This window comes from Schistocerca serialis, chromosome 3 (assembly GCF_023864345.2).
Source record: "Schistocerca serialis cubense isolate TAMUIC-IGC-003099 chromosome 3, iqSchSeri2.2, whole genome shotgun sequence".
In the NCBI taxonomy this organism is placed as follows: domain Eukaryota; kingdom Metazoa; phylum Arthropoda; class Insecta; order Orthoptera; family Acrididae; genus Schistocerca; species Schistocerca serialis.
In genome coordinates this window covers 199,233,112-199,257,426 of record NC_064640.1, presented here as the reverse complement: position 1 = coordinate 199,257,426, position 24,315 = coordinate 199,233,112, and the positions used below count along the sequence as shown (strand labels likewise).

The 24,315-nt window shown below is 40.3% G+C and overlaps 1 protein-coding gene across 2 annotated transcripts in view; it reads right to left on the bottom strand.

Moving 5' to 3' along the window:
- The window catches only part of LOC126469910 (OTU domain-containing protein 5), a 96,142-nt gene that overhangs the window by 13,655 nt on the left and 58,172 nt on the right, over positions 1 to 24,315 (bottom strand). For both annotated transcript variants that reach the window (XM_050097272.1, XM_050097274.1), the window contains exons 4-5: positions 24,155 to 24,310; positions 4,388 to 4,544 (exon numbers count right to left, since the gene is read on the bottom strand). In XM_050097272.1, the coding sequence (XP_049953229.1) occupies positions 4,388 to 4,544; positions 24,155 to 24,310 (313 nt within the window). The remainder of the gene's footprint in view (positions 1 to 4,387; positions 4,545 to 24,154; positions 24,311 to 24,315) is intronic.

The following is a 24,315-nucleotide window of genomic DNA, read 5'->3' as shown; positions in this document are numbered from 1 at the left end:
TAAAAATATCTGCACTTATAACCCATGTAAGCTAAGGATAGCTACAGGGATTCGAATCTCCTGAAAGAAGGAAAGTGAAATTTATATAAAGGTCAGGATCTGACATTGTAGTGTACAAAAAATACTGTATAATTTTAAAGAAAGTCATTAAAATGAGAGAAATCTGCACATCCTGACAAATTAATACTGCAGAGGGTAAGATTAAAACAAAGGAGAGGACAACCAGTCTCCATCACAAACTACACAACAAGGTTGTGACACATTCACAAGTTGCAAGTATTTTTAAGAATCACTTTCTAAACATAGCAAAAAAGGATTAAATTGTTCAGTTGAGAAAGCAACAGAATATGCAATGCCTACTTCTCATGTTGGCAGCTGTTCTCAATTCAAATTCTGGAATATTTACTTCGCCTTCTTTGGTGGAGTAGTTTTGGAAGGCTTTGTTTAGTAACTCTGCTTTGGCAGCACTGTCACCAATAGCATTTCTATTGCTATTGCACAGAGAAGGCATTGACTGCGTCTTGCTGCCTGCATATTTTAATATATGGCCAGAATCTCTCTGTATTATCTGCCAGGTTTCAAGACAAAGTTTCATTGTGGAAACTATTACAAGCAACTCACATTAAAGTCCACGCTAAATTTCGAGTTTCTGTAAGACATCATCAATCTTGGGGATTTTCAGTGCATTTCAATTTGGCATGCTTTTTTTGTTGTTTCTGGAACTGTGTTCCGACCCGTTTTGTGTACTAAGGGGGATCAACTCCACCATTTGTTAATTTATTTGGTATAAATCTCTCAATTGCTGTTGATAATATTTCTTTGAATTCAAGCCACATCTGGTCTACACTTACATTGTTATTTTGGAAGGCATGGAGATTGTCTCTCAGGAAGGCATCAAGCAAATTTTTATCTGCTTCTTTTGAATAGGTTTTTTTTCTGGAGGATTTAGGAATTACGGTATTCAGACTTGCTACAACAATCATGTGTTTACTACCCCCGGTACCTGTTTTGATGCTCATTACTAGCTCAGGATTATTTGCTGCTAAGAGATCGATGTGTTTTCACAACACATGAATGGATTGCTAGAAATTATTTCTAGAGAATGCATTTAGCACAATTCCGGATGATGTTTTATGCATAACTTCAGTTTTAAACATGTATTTTCGCCAATGTATCAATGGTACATTGAAGTCACCGCCAACTATAATTATGTGAGTTGGGTACGTGTTTGAAATTAAGACTCGGATTTTCTTTGAACATTTCAGCAATTTTATCATTCGAGTTGGGAGGTTGGTAAAAGGATCTGATTATTATTTTATTCTGGTTGTCAAGAATGACCTCTACCCATATTAACTAACAGGAACTATCTACATCAATTTCACTCCAAGATAAACTACTTCTAACAGCAACAAACACTCCACCACTAGCTGTGGTTTAGCCTATCCCTTCTGAACACATGAGGTCTTCACAAAAATTTCGGCTGAACTTATCTCTGGCTTTAGCCAGCTTTCTGTGCCTGTAACGATTTGAGCATCGTTGCTTTCTATTAGGGCTTGGAGCTCTGGTACTTTCTCAAAACGGCTACAACAATTTGCAACTGTCATACTGATGGTTCCTACATCTACGTTCTTCCTTTGTTCGATCAACACCCTTTGAGGCTGAAACCCTTTCTGTGTTTCCCCAAGACCCTCTGACCTAAAAAACTGCCCAGTACATACCACACAGCCCTGGCTACCCGTGTAGCCAGCTCCTGCATGTAATTGACTCCTGACCTATTTGGCAGAACTCTAAGTCCAATCACGCTATTGTGCACATGGAGGAATCTGCAGCCTACATGGTAGCACAACCATCTAAGTCTCTGATTCAGACCCCTTCACTTGGCTCTGTACCAGAGGTCCACAATCGGGCCTGTCGACTATGCTGCAAATGGTGAGCTCTGCTTTCATCTCACAAGCAAGACTGGCAGCCTTTACCACTTCTGATAGCCGCTTGAAACCAGAAATAATCTCTTCCATTCCAAAGCGACACACATCACTGGTACCGACATGAGCCACCACCTGCAGTTGGCTGCATCCTGTGCTCTTCGTGGCATCTGGAAGGACCCGTTTCACATGGAATGATTCCACTGTGTACGTACAGGGAATGCAAATTGGCTTTCTTCCCCTGCTGTTGCTGTATAATGATATCCATACCTACAACACTAAAGCAAAAAGATCTTTATTACACATTATCAAAGCTATCACTGGCTAGGAAAGGAGTAGTTTTCAAGTGTAGTTGCATATGAATAGGGCTGACAAATATACTCATTAACATTGAAACTAATCATGTATACACATCCTGTAAAGTGACTTCTTCCACACCAGTCTGATAAAAGAATCATTCAAATGATGCATGGGTCATTAACTAATCTAAATCACTATCACAGCAACAAGTGCCATCCTATGCTCTAACTTATATTCATGCTACGTGTGGCTGGAGGCTTGTTTCTCATACATTGTGTGTATTATTGAGGTTGCTACCTTCCCCAAAATCCAACCAGTTACATGAAGTGCACCTTTCTGCAGAAAACATCAATTTCAATCTTTGGTCTCAACTGGTATTGGTTAAGCACAAGCAAAGTTACTAATGATAAATAGCAGGCAGTGTTTACTATTCTCCAGCTCAGGAACCCTGGATATATGAAACCAAGGTAGAAATAACTGGTCTTTCAAACATGTTCATAATTTAGCATCTCTCACACCCAAACCTCCAGATGCCAGACAGACAGACAGACAGACTGATACAAAATGTTGTATACCAACAGAGTATCAACCAAAACTCCGATATAGTTTGTGCTATGTGCTGTCATCCAGGAGCATGTATGTAAATGATAAATAAATAGTAACACCTGACATAAGGAGCACAGGAAAAGCATAACTACAAGCATTTATCACCTAGAGTTCCTGTGAGAAAGTCAGTAGAGCATTAGTTTGCTGTACAAAGGGTAACGAGTTTGAGTTTTACTGTAGTACATGTGAAACTGTTACATGGGACAACATGTTCCTGACATGTAAAAGCAATGTTTTATTGGAAGTCCACTTTCCCTTTATTTATTTGAAAAGAGCGAACCTATAGAGTACATTTGTAGTTTCACAGAATAAACAAACAAATGGAACAGAAAAATAAAGAAACAATTGCATCACATATGTGAATTATTATTATTATTATTATTATTATTATTTCTTTTCTTTCTCAGACATTATTATTAATATTAATAATAATAATAATAATAATAATAATAATAATAATAATACTTCCACACATGATGTAACTGTTTCTTTATTCTTCTGTTTTGATTGTTTACGTTTAATCTGTGGAACTATAAGTGTACTCTGTATGTTTCCTACTTTCAAATAAATTAAGCGAAAGTGGACAGTCAATAAAACATTGCTATGGACTCCAAACAGGCCTTTTACATGTCAGGAACATGTTGTCCCACAAAACAGATTCACACCTACTACAGCGCAGAAACTGTCATGATGAGGGCTCAAACTCAGGACCCTGGGTACGACGATCTAATGCTCCACAGACTTCCCCACAAGAGCTCTACACAACATATGCTCACAATTATGCATTTACTGTGCTCTGTACTTCAGATGTTACTTATTAGTTACTATTTATGCATATTCTCCTGGACGACAGCACATGGCACAAACTATATCGGAGATTTGGTTGATACTCTGTCAATATGTGACATTTGCTACCAATCTGACTGTTTGACATCTGAAGGATTGGGTGTCAGAGGCACAATCAGTGTAAGGGATACTACGGACATGATGAACATTACATCACCATAGTTTCACAAGTGATAAAGATGTGCCCAGGATAAGTTTTACAGAGGGTGTTACCAAAAATCACAGTTCAAGGACATTGGTAGAGGAGAGGGTAAAAGGCTTGTTAAATTACTGAACTACTTTACATCCTCCCACGTATTCACTTGTTATTCAAGAATTACTTTACTAGTTTGTGTCAACTTTAGTAGATTTATATCTCTCTGCTGAGTAGAAGTTTTTGCTGTCATTATTTGATTGTAACTATATTTAGATTCTGTTCAGAGATCCATATTTCCAGGAACATAAAAATTCACAGGGCAAAATAAAATAATCCCAATAAAGAGAAAAGCCAACAGCCATCAAGCTTCAACTTCCATTTACTATGTGGAGCCACTAACTACCTCTGTCGACAGTTTCAGGGAAAGAATAGTAATTATGCTACAGTACTTCTTGTGAAAACTAAAGTTTAAGCAGCCAGGTCTTCCATCAGTAGAATGGTACAATAAATCATTCTGCGGATTGAGACTTTAGACAGAAATTACTCTGTTAATTTTAAAGAGCTGTTGATGTCTTACCTGTTCCATAACAGAATACTTCGACAGTACGATTGTACATCTCACTCATTGCTTGCATCTCTATGTGATTTCCATGAACATAATCACGTCTCTTCCTGTTAACGTACCTGTCAAAATCCTCTGTGACGTAATGAGAGAAATAATCTCCGTTAGCAGCCTGGAAAAGAAAAAAAGGGGAAATTACTCTCTCTCTCTCTCTCTCTCTCTCTCTCTCTCTCTCTCTCTCTGTGTGTGTGTGTGTGTGTGTGTGTGTGTGTGTGTGTGTGTGTGTGTGGGGGGGGGGGGGGGGGGGGGGGGGGGGGGGGCAGCAGCACTAGTTTGCGTGCATGACCAGCACTGCAAGTGAGAATTTAAAAAACAGTGTTTATTTAAAGATTACAGTTTAAGGAGTGCTGAAGATCAAAACAAAACGGTATACCTGAGCTGCTCTCCTCGCATATTGCCTTACTCAAATCCTTGGTGCACTGCCAGCTTTTCATAGAAAAAATTATTTAGGCTGAACTGGTACGTTTGTAAGCAATCTTGTTGTGACAATAGCAGAGAAATAAAAGTACAAACAAAACTATGGATGCTAAAACAAATTACTTATAAGTCATACAAAGAAATTGGCTCTAACCAATGGTTCCATTGACTCAAAAAGCAAAGGCTACTCAGAAAGTGAACTAAAATCAGTGAAATCACTTCACTTCTTTAAATTAACTTACACCACACTCAGTTAATTCCACCATCTGCAACCATGATTCTTTTCTTACCATGCTCTACATGTTCATCATCCAACAACTGTAGGACCTGTTCACTAGTATAAAATTGCACTCTTTTTGAACTTCAGTTGCAGAAACAAGAAGAACATTATGTCGAACAAGGTCAAAAAATAATTTTATGTTGCCTGACACTGATATTTAACGTTTTGAGGAGAACACAACTTTGCACCTTCTACATCCATATCCTTGTTTACAGCTATGCTTACATCTACCTCTACTCATATACTCCATAAGCCACCTTATGGTGTGTCACTTCCGTCCTCTCCTGCTCCAGTTGCAGCTCTAATTTTACTTTCATGATCTTTTTGCTAAATGTAAGTGGGAAGAAGCATTATGTTGACTGATTTTTATACGAAAATACACTCCTGGAACTTCACAATGCCAAATGCCTCTCTTTCTGTGTCTGCCACTGGAATTGGCCGAGCCTCTCCATGATCCTTTCAAACTTAATAAGTGAACAAAGTAACACAATGTGCTGCTCTTCTTTGGATCACCTCTATTTCCTCCATAAATACTATGTGGCACAGATCCCAAACTGATGAGCAATATTCAAGTAACAGTCAAATGAGGGTTTTGGAAGATACCTCCTTTCTGGTTGGACTACACTTCCTGACAAATATTCCAGTGAATCTCTGTCTGCTACTTGCCTTATCTGCAATTAGTTTTATGTGATCATTCCACTTTAAATCACCTCATATGCATACTCTTAGATGTTTTATAGATGTGACTGATTCCAGTAACTGTTCTGCATTAGTGTAATGATACAATAATGGATCTTCCACATATTTATGCCCCAAATATTACATTTATGTTAAGGGTCAACTACCAATTTGTGTCCAAGCACTGACGATACTCTGCAGGTCTTCCTGCATTTCACTACCGTTAGCTTGTGCTGCGACTTCTTTGTACACAACAGCATCATCCGCAGAAAGCCTTGTGGAACTTCCAATGTTATCCACTAACTCACTTATGTATACACATTCCAGTCACATCAGCGTGACCACCAACTGATGTTCTATGTCAGTGTGCAATAATCACTCACAGATTGGAGGTGGCAGCACTACCAGTGGAGGGTATACAAAGCATGTCATGGAGATGCAGAAAACAGTGCAGTCATTCTGAAATTTAAAACGTTTTTGGTGTACACTTTCTATAAAATGTCAAGAGGACTGCCAGGTGCCTATAACTTACTGGTACAAAATTTCGGCACAGTCTTCTGGCCACCTTCTGGCAAATACTGACGAGCAATACACTAAGATTACCTATTTAAAATCCTGCTGGCACATGAGTGGTGTCCTAGTTGGTAATGCGCACGTTGCTCAAGCGCATGTACTTCTGCTGTAAGTCTGTGCACTGCTCTGCGGATTCTCTGTGGTGGAAGCTTGCCTCTTTGATATCAAAACGACTGTCTTCACATAATAAGATCTCAGGATGACGCCAATTATGCAGAGCACCATGTTTTTATATAATCAGGTTCCGTGCAGAATTTAACTGGAAACTGCCATCTTGATACATAAGGGATTCAGACAGTCTTATTTCCTCAGCTGTTTGACGTATGGAGCACAATTTTTGTTCCATTATATTTAATTGAATGACCAGTGGAAATACAGTGTTCAGCGATAGCAGACTTATTTGCGTGAAGAGGACGCACATGCCACTGATGTACTGTAATGCAAACCTGCAAAGAGTGTGTTGTTTGCCCTATGTAAGATCTGCTGCATCTACACAGAATCCTGTAAACACCTGCTCTGAGCAACTCTACATAATCTTTAACAGTTCCCAAAAGCGCTGGTATTTTGGAATGAGGTTGAAAGATTACTTTAATTTTGTACCTTCTTAATATTCCGCATATTTTATCTGATACATTCTCAATATACAATAAACAAGCAGTTGTTTTGAAGGCCTCATTCTCTTCCTTGTTACGTTGTTTGTAGCTCTCTCTGTACTTGTTAAGACAATTATCAGTTGTTCAGGAACACAGTTTACAGGTGTTCCAATTCATTTTCCAGGCTATATACATCTGAAATAGTATGTGCTCATTGGTTCAAGGTCTTTAGAATTCCCATCCTGTTTTGTGCATAACGGTGGCAACCAGTAGATTTAAATAAAGGTCAATATGAGTGGCCTTTCTAAACACTGAACGCCAAATTGTGCCCTCACTCTTACGTCACACCAAGACGTCTAAAAATGGCAAGCAACCACCTTTCTCCAGCTCCACAGTAAATTTCACTTTTTTCCAAGTATGGAGTTCAGAAAATGAAGGAACTCATGGAAACTGTCCATGTGGCCAAACTATAAAACTGTCATCAACATATCGCCAAAGTACTGTCGGTTTTGAAATAGCCAAGACAAATGTTGGTTTCTCCAGTTCTTCCATGGAAGATTTGGGGCTCAGTTATCAGTGGATCAGTGGAAATACGACTGTGTGAATCCCTTATGAATCGAGACAGCAGTTTCCAGTTAAATACTGCATGGGAGCCGATTACAGAAATGCTTTGCGCTCTGCATAATCGGCGCTGTCCTGTGATCTTACTGCGCGAAGACAATTATTTTGATATCGAAGAGGCAAGCTTTCACTATGGAGGGCATGCAGAGTGGCGCACAGATTTACAGCAGAAGCAATTGTGCTCAAACAATGCATGTGCAATGCCAACTAAGATACCATGCATGTGCCAGTGGGATTTTAAATAGGGGAGCTTAGTATTGCTCATCAGTATTCACCTGAGGATGGCCAGAACACACTGCTCCAAAATATCATACTAGCATGCTACAGACATTTAGCCATTCTCCCAAAATTTTATAGAAAAATGCAGTCATCATCATAATGCGTAAACAGTGTGTGTCATCTGGCATCCAAATAGGCATGATCTTGGGCTATCGGGTCAAGAGTGGAAGCATTTCCAAAATAGCTAACTTATCTGCTGAGCCCGAGTTTGAATAAGGTCATGATATATTACCATCTTTATATTTTTAACTCAATTAGCTACAATTTTTTTTATTTCTTGTTGATGGTTCACAACAAGCTTGTTTTGCCACATGTGCCATTTTCAAGTGTTCCTCTTGACATTACATTTATATATATTTTTATTCTATGTCTATTTAATAGTACTATGACTTTCTATCTTACATAACATTTGTGTCTAGATGGGGTTACATCCATAAAACATCTTGCAACATAAGTTATTTTAGGTACTACATTGTTAACATAGGTCACTTATTTACATTCTATAGAAATTTGTTTTTATCAGTTATCTATTTACTTTTCCTATTAATATAATAGAGGGAAACATTCCACGTAGGAAAAATATATCTAAAGACAAAGATGATGTGACTTACCAAATGAAAGTGCTGGCAGGTCGACAGACACACAAACACAAACATACACACAAAATTCCAGCTTTCACAACCGACGGTTGCTTCGTTAGGAAAGAGGGAAGGAGAAGGAAAGATGAAAGGATGTGGGTTTTTAGGGAAAGGGTAAGGAGTCATTCCAATCCCGGGAGCGGAAAGATTTACCTATTTGTCTGCTTGTGTCTGTGTATGTGCGGATGGATGTGTGTGTGTGTGTGTGTGTGTGTGTGTGTGTGTGTGTGTGTGTGTGTGTGTGTGTGTGTGTGTATACCTGTCCTTTTTTCCCCCCAAGGTAAGTCTTTCCGCTCCCGGGATTGGAATGACTCCTTACCCTTTCCCTAAAAACCCACATCCTTTCATCTTTCCTTCTCCTTCCCTCTTTCCTGACGAAGCAACCGTCGGTTGTGAAAGCTGGAATTTTGTGAGTATGTTTGTGTTTGTTTGTTTGTGTGTCTGTCGACCTGCCAGCACTTTCATTTGGTAAGTCACATCATCTTTGTTTTTAGATACTTTTCCTATCATGTCAATAAAGTTTCCCAGATAATTTTTGTGTTTGTTTAGGGTGTCATTTGGATCTACCTCTGTGTGTGCATAAATTTCTAGATCTTCCAAAATGTTCACGGTTTGACCTTCCGGTAACCAGTGTAGAATTTTCAAAGCACTTTTGATTGTGTTCATTCTATGATTTTTGTTTTGTAAGTGTACGTAAAAACTGGATTGATCACTTTCACAAGCTTTTGTGTGGTCTTCAGATCTACATCTACATCTACACACTGCAAACCACCGTGAGGTGCATGGCAGAGAGCATGTCCCACTGTACCAGTTATTAGTATTTCTTCCTGTTTCATTCTTGTATGGAGTGCGAGAAGAATGACTGACTGAATGTCATTGTGTGTGCAGTAATTATTGTAATCTTATCCTCATGATCTCCATGTGAGCGATACATAAGGGTTGTTGTATATTCCTAGAGTGCTCATTTAAAGACAGTTCTTGAAACTTTGTTAACAGACTTTTGTGGGATAGTTTATGTCTATCTTCAAGAGTCTTCCAGTTGAATTCCTTCAGTGTTTCTGACACACACTCCCATGGATCAAACAAACCTGTGACCATTTGTGCTGGCTTTCTCTGATACTAAAACTTCTCCCTGTTAGTCCAATGTAAAAACTGTTGCAGTCACCACAGGAAACGCTGTATGCACCTGAATTAGAAAAGATAGGGATGTTCCTCTTTCCTGATCTCATCTTTCTTTGTAAGTTATTGATAGAGCGAAATGCTAGTTGTACTTTTTTGTATTCCTTAACAATTTGTTTATTTTGTGAGATATGTTGGCTATATATGTTGTTGGTACATATGTCAATCTGGCTTTGGTTTTGCCCAATCTTTTCAATGTTACATCTTTATGTATGTTGTCTGCTTTAGGTTTAGTATGGTCTTTGTAGATTTTGAGTAGTATAGCTGGCTCGAAATTGTTTTTTGTGCTAAATATTTTAGTGATGTAATTTCATTTTTAATTGTGTGTTCTTCAAGCGGTAAATTTACGATTCTATTGATCATCAACTTAAAATATGCATACTTACGCAACCTGGGGTGTCAAGAATTTTTATTGATGATGCCTGTAGTTTTGGGTTTTCTGTAACTTTCAAATTTGTATTGATTATCATCATTGGTTATTTCTACATACAAACAAAGTTGAGATCAGGAAAGGGCAACATCCTTATCTAATCCATGTGTACACAAAATTTCCTGTAATGACTGCAATAGTTTTCACATTGGACAAACAGGAAGAAGTTTTAGTATCAGATTTAGAGAAGACACAAGAGATCATGAAAGCAACCAATCAAGTTTTTACCTACACTAAGTAAACAGAAACCATAGTGAAACATAATTGAAAACACTTTCAAAATTTTACATAGGATATCAAAAGATAAAGGTTTAACAGTCTGGAGGAACTAGAAATTTATCCACACAAAAATATGTATCAGAATGACATTCTAAACAGACGGACATCAAACATAAAAAATACCCGTAAAACTTTATTGGCATAATAGGCAAAGAAAAGGGATGAACACTACACAAAAAACAACAAACAACATTATGATTGCACATCTACATAATACACAATATCTCTAGCAGAAAATATTTCTGACTACTTAAGATATAACTTACTAGTTAACATAAAACATCATTGGAATGCTCTGTCATTTTACAGCTGTCAAAAAATTTCTACAGAATTTAAGTGTGTGTCCAATGTTAACAGTAAAAGAACTGGATTCCCAAGATGTTTTAGGTTTTGTTTTGGTATAAGGTACAAAAACAACTAAGACCATACACGCCATTGTGAGAACACAAACACGAAGGAGGAATTACAAGTGACTACATGGTAAGCCTAATCGACAGAAGGAAAGACAGCTGAAAACAGAGATTTTCTCTTGGAAAAAAGTCCATAAAATACACCATAGAGACAACAGAGGTCCTGAACTGAAGATTAAATGTCCTTCGCGATATTGTTATGATGGATAAAAAGTAAAACGAGGCTGATATCTGTGTGTCCTTGCTAAAATGACCGATAACTCAAACAGCAGACGTAAATAAGAACCCACTGACAGACAGCAACACAGAGATTGGAAGGAATGGAAGAAGTAACGGGTCGAGGTAGGATGACTGCAGCTTTGGCAGCCGTGTCAGTGGCCTCGTTTACCATCAGACCAATGTGATTAGGGACCCACATAAACATCACAGTGGCGCCATCAAGAGTGGGCAAGTGAAAGTTCTCTTGGACCCATTGCATTAAGGGATGGACGGTGTACAGCACACAGAGACTCTAAAGGGCAGTGAGGGTGTTAGGGCAAATGACAAAATTGGAAAATACTTAGCAGTGTTCCGGAAGCCAATATCGAAAATCGTCCGTGCCAATGACGAAGGCACACCCAACACCCAACACCACGGTCAGTTGGAGAGCTATCAGTGTACACAAAGGTACTATCATGACGTTCCGTACGAAGGTTGAGAAACTTACAGGGATAGAGTGAGTCTGGAGTAGTGTTCTTAGGAAGTGAATAAAGTCCAAGGAACACAGGCCGCCGTACGAAGCCAATGTGGGGAAGGGTTCACACCCATCAGGAAAGTGGCAGGTAGCATGAAGTTAAGCTTCTGGAGCAATAGCCGAAAGTGAACTCGAGGAGGTAACAGAAGAGAGATGCGCCCCATACTGGTGGTCAATGGAGTCATCAAAGGAGGTGGCATAGGACTGGGGACAGGCATGGCAGACCAACGGCATGCAAATCTGCTGAGAACATCACGTTCGTATGATAGCAGTAGTTCGGCAGCTTCTGCATATCGACTCTCAACCGGGCTAGTGTAAAGGTACCAGTGGCCAAACACATGCCACAATGGTGGACTGTATTGAGATGGCATAAGGTGGACAGACGTGCAGACGTATAAATGAAACACCAGCGGAAGATCAACAGGCCCAAGATGTAAAGACTGTGGAAGAAACCCACTGCACTGAAAGAAATTCATACAAGCAATTCTGTCAGTGGAAAATCAAAAACCATTGTTGATGCTCCATGAGTAAAAACTATCAAGACAACACTAAAGACACTGCTCACGGACATAAGTCTGTGGAGAACTGCAACAGATGGCAAAATCGTCAATGAAAGGGGAGCCGGAGATGCCAGCAGGAGACAGGCCACAAGAGGGTTTACAGCGATACCAAATACGATGACCCTCTGGATGAGGCATTGAGGCACACCGTTTTCCTGGATAAAGGTGTCCAACAAGGCAGAACCCATTCATACCTTGAAAACATGGTCTTTTAAAAATTCCTTAAGGAAATGGGGCAGGCAGCCTCAGAAGCCCGACATGTGAAGAGTACGGAGGATACTAGTCCTCCAGCAGGTGTCGTAGGCTTTCTCCAAACAAGAAACATGGCCACAGTCTGGTATTTCCGCAGAAAACCATTCATGACATTGGTTGACAAAGTAACATGCACAGTGCTGTGCTCGAAATCCACATTGTGCAGTGGTTAGTAAATTGCGAGACTCAAGCCAGCATACCAGGTGGGCATGACTCATACATTCCATCACCTCGCAAAACCAACTGGTGGGAGAAATGGGGCAGTAGCTAGATGGAAGGTGTTTGTCCTTACTGGGCTTAGGTATGGGTATGACAACAGCTTCACTACAGCATCTGGGAAATGTGCCCTCTGCCCAGGTGCGATTGTATGTATGAAGGAGAAAGTGATTGCCCACAAGAAGAATGTGCTGCAACATTGGAATGTGAACATCGTCCGGTCCTGGGGCAGAGGATTGGGATGGAGTGAGAGCATCATGATCTAGGTCCCTAATAATAAAAGTGGCATTGTAGCACTCACAATTATGAGAAAAGAAGGGAATTTCCCAAGCCTCCTCCACTTGTTTCCAATGGAGGGAGGCAGAGTGATAGTGGGTGGAGCTCAAAATCTTCGCAAAATAGTAGCCCAAGGTGTTGGAGATAGTAATAGAGTCCACTATGAAATCATCTGCTACGGTCAGGCCCGAAAGTGGGGAATCGATCTTGGTCCCAGAGAGCCATTCGAGTTTGGCCCACATGAAGGAAGAGGGAGTGGAACTGTTAAAAAGAACCAGCCAATGAAAACCAGCTAGCTTTTTTGCTATCCCGAAGAATGCAACAACACTGCACATGTAACTGTTTATGATGAATACAGTTTGCCATCATAGAATGATGGTTAAAAATGTGGAGAGTACATCTCCATGTGTGAATTGTGTGGCACATCTCAGTCCACAAAGGGACCGGGACATGGGATGGTAAAGATGAAGTGCAAAGAATGGAACATACTGCAGCGGTAAGGATAATGTTTGTAAGGTATTCTACTTGTCCATCACAACTGGGGAAAAGTTGTTTGTTATAGGCTGCCAGAGAGGGGTAAAGCCTCCAGTCGGCGTTGAAAAGCTGCCATTTGGGTTTGCACAAATGTAAGGTAGGAATCAGCAAATGGATAGCACATAGGAAATGGTCAAGTATGTGTCAGAGAACAGACCACTCAAGATGATGGGCAAGCTGGGCAGTGCAGAATGAGGGGCCAAATGGGAATGGGTGTACGTGGAGTCTGAAAGGAACATGGGTGCTCCAGTGTTAAGGCACATGAGGACGAGTTGATCGAGACGGTAAGCTCAGAGGACATCTCTCTGTCAGGTTCTGGGAGAGCCCCACAGGGGATGGTACACATTAAAGTCACTGAGCAGCAAAAAGGGATGAGGGAGTTGATCAATAAGCTGGAGAAAGTCTGCCCTGATGACAACGAATGACAGAGGAATGTAAATGGTACAAAAAGAAAAGGTGAAACGAGGAAGGAAAATGCAGACTGCAACAGCTTGTAGCTAGGTGTTCAGGAAGATGATTTGATTACAAATGTCATCCTGAATGAGCTGCATGGCTCTCCCATGCTGTTCTCGAGGGGAAGATCAAAGCGGACAAAGAAATGTGAGAGGTGAAAGTGATTTTCAGGATGCAATTTTGTTTCCCGGAGGCAGAGAACAACTGGATGCTGTGATTCCAAGAGCAGCTAGAATTCCTCCGTGTTGGATCTAAGGCCACGAATGTTCCATTCATTGGAGGTGAATCATGACGGGGAAAGGCAAGGGGGAAAAAATGAAGGGGTGTCACCTTGGTGGCTGCACAGTGCCAGCCTTCAAAGACACACTGTTGCAGGGCACAGATGTTGGAGGGTCTGGGTTCATGAAATCTACAGAGGTATTGGCATTCTCAACTGGTCAGTCTGTGTTGTCCTGGGCAGAAAAACTGTTGGCAGTGCGCACTGGTGATACTGAAGAGGGCCAGGAGATGTCATCACATGGTGACACCACTGAAGAGGACCTCTGAGTTGGCAAAAAAGAATATCGTTTGCCTTTGTTTGAATATCTGGAGCCTTTACAGCTGGCACATGAAGATTCGGATGTTTTGTTGGCTGGAGGACTGTAAAAAGTCTTTGTGGGAGTCTTCTTTCCATCCTGACCAACCTGCTGGTTGGGTAGCAGGTGGAGGAGCAAAGCTGCAAGTAGTCGTTGGGCTTGAGACAAGTTGTCTCCAAAGGCAAAGTGTCACTGGGTAAAAGAGCAAGATTCCACAGGACCGGCAACTGCATCAACAACTTTCTGAATAATAAATGAATTTACCGTAGCAAAAGTCTGACCTCCTTCGTACATGAAACCATGTGGAACCAACATGCAGCTGGCGGGGTCTTTGAATCATTAGCCTCAGCCTGTTCACGTTAAATAGACATATACTGAGATGATGATGATTGGCTCATTCCAAGAAAATCCCCCACGATTGTCAGTGTCTCCGATGGCATGCTCCTTCTAATGCCTCCCCCCCCCCCCCCCCTCCAGATGGGGGCTAGGAATAACGCAGTACCTAGTCACCTGTTACATGTCAGATGCATGGGCTGGCCTTCAGGAATGCATAGGAGGATGAAGAAAAAGAGTACCCTCAAATACCGAAGTGGAGGAAGGTTACGAAAAGTAGAACGAAGAAAGAAAAAAACAAACAAAAAACAATGGAGAGGCCATTCAGATGTCAGGCTACTGAAAATACAGGAATATTCCCAAAAAATATCCCAGCCATGTTCCCCGAGGGAGGGAAAAAAGAATAGCAGGATGACAGACATGCAGCATGGAAGAGAAAAGTGCTGCAAAGGCTGGGTCTCCATGGTACCAAGCATGAACTCACCACGAAGAGGTGAGCCCACTGGCGGGAAGATGATTTATGTGCATCACTCCTCCTTGATACTAGTGTTATATAAAAACATCTAATAGTAATATACATAGACATAGAATAAAACAATATATAAATGTAATGTCAACAGGTATATTTGAAAATGGCACATATGCCAAAAGATGCTTGTTATGAACCTATGTAATCAACAAGAAATAAATAATTTGCAGCTAATTTTGTCAGAGGCATAAAGAAGTTTGTAAACTGTTCATGAGCTGCCATAATTAAAGTATTCTGTGCACAGTGAAATGCTGCTATCCTAAACTGGCACTGCCGCAACTATGATGCACCGTGGGCCATACGTGACAGGGATGAACGACGACTTAGAGATTCACAGGGGCAAAGACACATGCAACTGGAGGGCAACTGACTGCTCAGATGAACTGAGGGGTTACCACAGTGCCTCCTCAATGACCATTCAGTGTGTGTGGGCCCTTGCAGTAGGCGCACGGTTCACGCACCCGTGCTTACTGATATTCATCAATGATGAAGGGTGGAATTTGCTCACCAATACTGCTACTGGATGTCCACCAAATGACAACAGAAGGATCTTTTTAGATGAATCACGTTTCATGCTCCATCAGCATCTGAAAGCAAACACTCTGCAAAAATTGTTGAAAGGATCCAGGCCAGATGAGGAAGCATAATGATCTTTGGAATATTTTTGTGTCATTCCCCTGGCAATCTTCTCATTTTGGAAGGCACAGTGGATCAACCGAAGTATGCACCTATCCTTGGGGACCATGTCCACTCCCACATGCACTTTGCTTTTCCTCAGCACACTGGTGTCTACCAGCAGGGCAATTCAATGTGTCACACAGCTCGCAGTATACATGCGTGGTTCATAGAGCATCAGGGGGTGTTTACTGTACTCCCCTGCCCACTAAACTTCCTGAATTTAAAGCCAGTCGAAAATCTGTGGGACCACCTTGATCAGGCTGTTCACACCACAGCTCTTCAACAGGAAAACCTAGCACAACTGGCCATGGCAATGGAGTCTGTATCCTTGTTGGTACCTTCCAGAACCTCACTAACACACTTCTTGCATGTCTCGCAGTGGTCTGTGCTGCAAAAGGTAGTTATTCAGGCTTTTGAGAAGTGGGCACAATAATGAGACTGGACAGCGTATATTTTGGAAAATAATGGTCCTATAACACCACTATGGGGTACAATTGAAGTTATTTTTATGCCTTATGATTTTTCTGAGTTGAGAATGATAGGCTCTGTTTTTTTTTACAAAACTGTTAAGGCTTTCGTAGTCACTTATTGAAAAATTGCCTGTTGGCTTCTGTCTCAGGTTCCTTGGCCAATGCTCATTTGACGATTTTTGATATTTTGCCAGCACAAGTGGCCGACTTTGTCAAAGTTTTAACCTTCATTGCTGGTGACACACTGGAGTCAAGCTCATGGCCGTAGGTTGTATGTACCTGTTACACCAAAGCCCCAGGGATTTTTTGTGGTAATTACTGATGTGATTCTCTCCGTGTTACCTACAATGGCCACTTGCTGAAGCACACGAATCCAGGATCCGTTCACCTTCAGGCTTTCCACTTTCTTGTTGAAACTATTGTCACATTTATGGATTTCTATAGCTTCATGGAACTAGCAGATGTTCAGTGATCCTAGTGTTGACTGATTGTCCAGTCATTCCAACATAGACTTTTTCACATGTACATGGTATGTGATACATTCCCGACATTGCAAGTAGGTCCCTTTGGTCCTTCACCAATGAGAGAAACACTTTGATCACCTTTGTCAGTTTATAAATAGTTTTTATGCCATGTTTGCACAAGACATGGGTGATTCTGTCCATCACTCTGAGAATGTATGGCAGAAAGGCCATACCCAACATTTCTTCTTCAAATGTGTCTCCTTGCCAAGAGTTTGAATCTGTGATACTTCTTATGTAGCTAATGAAGTACCCACTGCTCCTCAGAACACTTTCCAAATGCTGCATCTCGCGTCTAAGGTGCTGTGGCTCATATATTAACCTTGGGTGCGTTATGAGTATATTAATCATCCCTTTTTTCTGGTTCACATGGTGATTTGAGTGTTTGTGCAAGCATCGGTCCTTGTGTGTCAATTTTTGATACATGATGCGCCTCAGGTTTTTACCATTCCTTGTAGCCAGAACATCAAGAAAGTATATCTGTTCATCCTTTTCTACCTCCACAGTCAATTTTATGTTGGCATGTAGCCGGCTAGGTGTCTTAGGAAGTCACTGAGCTGTTCCCCACCATGGCTCCACATAGGTCTCATCACATCTGTGCTACACCTTAGGTTTACAAGGTGCCAAGTCCAACATGTGTTTCAAAAATGTTGGCCACTACCGGACTACATGGATTACCAACAGCAACAATTTCCAACTGTTCACAGAAGTTTCCATTCGGCATCTAATAGCGTGTGGTGAGTCGTGCACTAAAAAAGATCTGTTTGCTTCAAACTCTTCAATTCAGTCTCTCAGCTGGTCTGATGTTTCATAATCTCTTACTTTTGTTCATTAGGTGGCATTCTGGAGCTGCATCTAATACTTTCCAGAAGTCAAGGAACAGAGCATCAACCTGGGTGCTGGCATCTACCGCTTTCTGGATCAAGTGGACATACACGATGAACTAGATTTCACACACCTGTTGTTTTTCGAACTGTTGTTAATTTCTACAGAGGAGATTTTTCTCTATAAATGTCATAATATGTTTATACAACATGTTCCAAAATTCTACAGCAGACTGATACCACAGATATATGCGTCTATAGTTTGGAGCTTCTGTTCAATGACCTTTCTGGAAAACAGGAATGACCTGGGCTGTTTACCAGTCACCAGAAATGCTTCACTCCTCCAGCCACCTATGGTACATGGCTGTTAGAAGATATCTAGCTCTTCACATACTCTACGTAGAATCGCGACTGGTACCGCAGCAGGTCCAGTGGCCTTTCTTCAACTGAGTGGTTTCAGTTGCTTTTCTATCACAAGGTTACAATTTTGATATATGTCATTTTGACATTTGTGCAAAGATTTAGAGGAGGAACTACAGTACAATATTCCTCTGTGAATCAGTTTTGGATAAAGATGTTTAGTATTGTGGCCCCCTCTGTATCATCCTCCCTTTTCGATGCCATTACAGTCACAGCATGTCTGGACAGATGGCTTCTATCTGTTTACTGGAACATAAGACCAAGACTTCTTCAGCTTTCCTGTCAAGTCAGGGGATAATATTCCTTTCGAATATGCCGAACACAGCACACAAGACCTGCCCTGATGCTAATTTTGGTTTTGTTCAATTTTTGTTTATCTGTGTGGATGTGGCTACATTTAAATTCACAGTGAAGCTCTCTCTACTTTCGTGGCAGCTTTCTAACATGGCTGTCAAGCCATAGTGGGTCATTTCCATCCATCAAGTTTGCTCGGCACATACCTCTTTGAGACCTGTTACGCAATACTGTTGACCTTTGTCCACTGATACTCAACACTGTCAGTGTTGTAGGTGAAATTTTCATTCTGACTACTCTACTCCTCTTCAGCCCCCTCCCCCTTTTCACATCTGCCACCAAATCCTGCCTCCCCAACCTCCTCTCAACTCCCACCTGTCTGCCTACTCCTCTCCCTTCTCTCTATCCTCTTCCTCCTCTTCCTCTTCCTCTTCCTCTTCCTCTTCCTCTTCCTCTTCCTCCTCCTCCTCCTCCTCCCCCTCCCCCCTCCTTTTCTCTTTCCAAGTCATCATACTTAGCACAACAGGAGGTCGTTGGTTCTTTCCTTCACAGTATTTCTTTCCACACAGTAAGTAGTATGCATACCAAGTTGGGATTTTTTTTTTTACCTCTGGCTTTGCTCATGAACACACAATTCATTCGGGAATTTATCTTCTCTCTCAGTACACATGCTGCCTTCTAATCTCTTCCAAAGACTAACAAGATGAATTGTTCAAGTCCTTGGAGTAGTTGATGGCACAGGAGCATGAACAAATTGCACTACATCTACATGGCTACTCTGAAAATCACACTCGAGTGCCTGGCAGAGGGTTCATCGAATCACCTTAACAATAATTCTCTGTTATTCCACTCTCGAACAGGATGCAGAAAAAAACAAAATCTTTCTGTGTGAGCTCTTATTTCCCTTGTTTGCTTATGATTCTCATTTCTCCCTATGTCGGTTGGTGTCAACAAAATATTTTCACATTCAGAGGATGAAGTCGGTGACAAACTTTGTTAGAAGCTCCCAGTACAATGAAAATGTCTGTTTTAATTATGTCCACCCCACATTCTGTATCATTTTCATGACACTCTCCCCTATTTTCTAATAATACAAAATGTGCTGCCCTTTTCTGAACTTTCTCTATGTACTCTGTTAATCCTATCTGATAAGGATCCCACACAGTGGAGCAGTACTCCAAAAGAGAATGGACAAGTGTAGTGTAGGCAGCACCTTTTGTAGATATGCTGAGTCTTCTAAATGTTCTGCCAATAAATTGCAGTCTTTGGTTTTCCTCCTAATACATTTTGTGCGTGTTCTTTCCAAATTAAGTTGACTGTAGTTGTAATTCCTAGATATTTAGTAGAATTAACAGACTTTAGATTCAACTTATTTATTGTGTAACCAAAGTTTAGTGGATTCCTTTTTGCACTCAAGTGGTTGACCTCACATTTTTCATTATTTAGGGTCAACTGTCAATTGTCATACCATACAGATAGCTATCTAAATTGGTTTGCAGTTAGTTTTGATCGCATGATTACTTGACTAGATGATAAATGACAGCATCACCTGCAAATGAAGACACCTGCTCAGATTGTGTCTTAAATCATTTTTAGAGATAATGAACAACAGAGGGCCTGTAACATTATCTTGGGGAATGCCAGAAATAACTTCTGTTTTACTCGATCACTCCCCATCAATTACTAAGAACTGTGACCTCTCTGAACGAAATCACAAATCAGTCTGATATCTGAGACAATATTCCACAAGCATGCAACTTGATTGCAAGCCGCTGTGGTGCCAAAAGTCTAGAAATATATAATCATTTTCAAATCCTTTGTCGATAGCACTCAACACTTCGTCTGAGTATAGAGCTAGTTGTGTTCCACAAGAATTATGTTTTCTAAATCCGTGTTGACTGTGTCAAAAGACTGTTCTCTCTGATGTAATTCATTATGTTTGAATACAATTTGTGTTCCAATATCCTCTTTGTATCTACGTTAATGATATGAGCTTGTAATTTAGTGGATTACTCCTATTGCCTTTCTTGAATAGTGGTAGTACCTGTGCATTTTTCCAGTCTTTGGGCACAGATCTTTCGTCGACTGAGTGGTTGTATATGATTGTTAAGTACGGGGCTATTGCATCAGCATACTCTCAAAGGAACCTAACTGGTATACAATCTGGGCCAGAATACTTGCTTTTATTAAGTGATTTAAACTGCTTCACTGCTCCAAGGATAACTTGGCAGCTGATCTTGATTCGAGTTCTGGAATATTTACAACTGTGTCTTTGGCGAGGGAATTTTGGAAAGCTGTGTTTAGTAATTCTGCTTTAGCAGTACTGTCATTAATAGTATTTCCACTGCTATTGGACACAGAAGGCATTGATTGTGTCTTGTGGCTAGCATACTATGCATACAACCAGTATCTCTTTGGGTTTCCTCTGCCAGATTTTGAGACAAAAGTTTCATTGTAGAAACTTTCATAAGCATTTCATATTTATGTCTATGCTAAATTTCAAGCTTCTGTAAAAGATCGCCAATCTTGAGGTTTTTGCATTCATTTAAATTTGGCATGCTTTTTTCCGTTGTTTCTGCACCAGTGTTCTGACCTGTGTTGTATGTCATGGGAAATCATCTCTGTGTCCTTTGTTAATTTATTTGTTATAAATCTCTCAATTGTTGCTGATACTATTTCTTTGAATTCAAGTCACATCTGGCCTACACTTACATTGTTAATTTGGAAGGAGTCAAGATTGTCTATCAGTAAGGCATCAACCGAATTTTTATCCACTGTTTTGAATAGATATCTTTTTCATTCATTTTTGGTGGATTTGGGAGTTGTGGTATTGAGTCTCACTATAACAACCCTGTATTCATTAATCACTGTATCCAGTTTGATGTGCATTATTAGCTCAGGAAAGTGTGATTTCACAACTGTTTACTATTCGAGTGGACTCGTGAAATAATTGCTCAAAATAGTGTTCAGAGAAAGCGTTTGGCATAATTTCAGATGATTTTTTATGCATACCTTCGGATTTTAACATGTATTTTCTCCAACATATCGTGGGAAAATTAAAGCTGCCAACAACTTATAAAATTAAAGTCAGATATGTGTTTGAAATTAGACTCAAGTTTTCTTTGAATCTTTCAGCAATTTTATCACCTGAGTTGGTAGGTCGATAAAAGAATTCAATTATTATTGTATTCTGGTTGTCGACAATGACCTCTACCCATATTAACTCATGGTATTGAGCTGACACCATATTACAGCATTCTACCATATTCTCCTTAATATAACTGTTCCTGCAGTGACTCCCACCCTGCTTGCTATTCCAATACTGAGCGTGACTATATACTGATGTTTCACACGCAATTTATATAGTAGAAGACATACAGCCAACCCAGCTATGTGCCCTGTCCATGTTCCAGTGCATAAATTAATGACAACTTATATTTCTACTGTGATGAACTGTAATTTTTTAATCTCACTTGGGATTGTTTTATTTTAATTAAAAGAATTACTTTGTAATTGTCTTATGAATTGTTTACTTTTGTGACTTACAAAACAAAACTATTTTATTACTGTGTCTATTTGGTCATTTGGTATCATTTTGTTGTCAGGGGTTGTTTTTACAATCTTTCTATTCCATTAACTGAACTTAATTAACTCGCTTGTGCAATCACGTAAATTTTGGTCAAAGCATTCACCCTTCAGGTGTCTGTTGTAAATGATTCAATGCAGTGAGAAGCTTCATGTTTTGTAGTTGTCAATTTAAACTTTTGTTTGATGTATCAATTTAATTTCATTCTTGTTGATGCTCAGCTATAATCAATCTGTAATTGACTTGGTACCTTCCACACGCTAATATATTTTCAATGTTGCAACTTTTCTTTGGTCAGTTGAATAGTTACAATATTACTTATAGGATGTAATTTGTGGTGTTAACAAACTCTAAATAAATTCTAGATTACAATGCTTCCATCCTTCCTGATCACTGTTTAAAAAAAAAAAAAATTGTGTTTCAAAACTCTGTTCTGTGGTTTCAACCTGCTTATCATCAGGTTAGCAACCAAATGATGCCACCCTGGTGGTTACCCGGTCACCATAAGGATGTTCGCCACTGCCTGCACATGTGGTCTTAGAAAATAACTGCAGTCTGACAAGGAGGCCATTCAACATCACATGACCCCTATTCTATTACAAATCACATTGGATCTGTTACCTCCTTTAATAACGCTACACATCAATCATTCACTTACTTTATTAATAAAAAAATAAAAACCCATATGTGGTGTCACCGCCAGACACCACACTTGCTAGGTGGTAGCTTTAAATCGGCCGCGGTCCATTAGTACATGTCGGACCCGCGTGTCGCCACTGTTAGTGATCGCAGACCGAGCGCCACCACACGGCAGGTCTCGAGATACGGACTAGCACTCACCCCAGTTGTACGGACGACGTAGCTAGCGATGCACACTGACGAAGCCTCGCTCATTTGCTGAGCAGATAGTTAGAATAGCCTTCAGCTAAGTCAATGGCTACGACCTAGCAAGGCGCCATTAGTAGTTTATTGCCTGAATCTACAGAGTCTCACTTGTATCGTCAATAGCGATGTACAACAAAGATGGATTAAAGTTAAGTATTCCAGCAGCTGCGTACTTTTCTTTATAGCATTCATTACGTATCCTGTTTCAGACCTCACGCCATCCTTCGTGTGTTTATAGCGTGCATTGCGGTCCCCTCAAATCACACTGTGTCGGCACTTCTGTCGACACATCACCATAAATGTGGCATTGTTCAAAGAACACAGTGCTGTAACTAAATCAACAAAGCCACACCCTACCTCAACTTCGCAGAGCCACCGCACAGAGACACTGAAATATGGCTGAGCAGATCAACACATGATCAACAATTAAGATGATGGCATCATCATGTAGGGCACTAGTGAATATTATGTCTCATTTTAAACTTTAATTGTGAGCATTATGTCTATGTACTCCAAATGAAGAGCCTTGTAAATGGGTGTATCAAACAATACTTTTTGTAAATACTCAGAACATTCCAGTGAAAATGGATTATATGAACACGAGTACATCTTAATACCTACATTAGAATAACGTGAACTAATATTTTACATGTTCTTCTTTCCACTCCTCCTCTAGGAACAAGTAACGAACCTACTGTTGTAATGACGACTGCATTTTCGTCAGGTACAACAGTAAACATGTATTGGTTATTTTTATGTCATATCCTTATCCTTGTCGTACAAGTCTTTCAGTTGCTTGTACTCCTCAAAGCTGTCTCTGAAGCCAGCTTCATATGCCTTTATAACTCTGCTGCTGTCACAGTCCTGTTCTGACAATTATAGCACTGTCACCATCACGGTCCTTTGTCGACAACTGTAGTCACCACATGGAAACTTAACAGTTACACTCACATTCCAAAATTTGAATTGTGTGTGTGTGTTCTGCACAGTTGTGTACTCTGTTTAGACCGAAATAGTGAAAATTTACAGCAGTCACATACATGGATATAGAAGGCTGAAAGTCATTCGCAGCCCAGCAAGATGACATAAAACTGTTGCCAACAGATGTGAAGGTCTGGCTTACACATGCGACAAATGGACTTTACGATATTCTCAAAAACTAAAACATAGTGATGTATGATACAAAACAAAGAATCAGCAACTCACAATGTAATCCATACAGTGATTTCTCACGACTGCATGCATGTCTTGGTCACCATAAACTTGGTCAGCTACTGCACGAAACAAACATGCCCCATCTTCTTCCATTTTCTTGATGATGAAGCCTTTCCTCTTGATAATTTTTTCAAACCAACGGTCACGCTGTA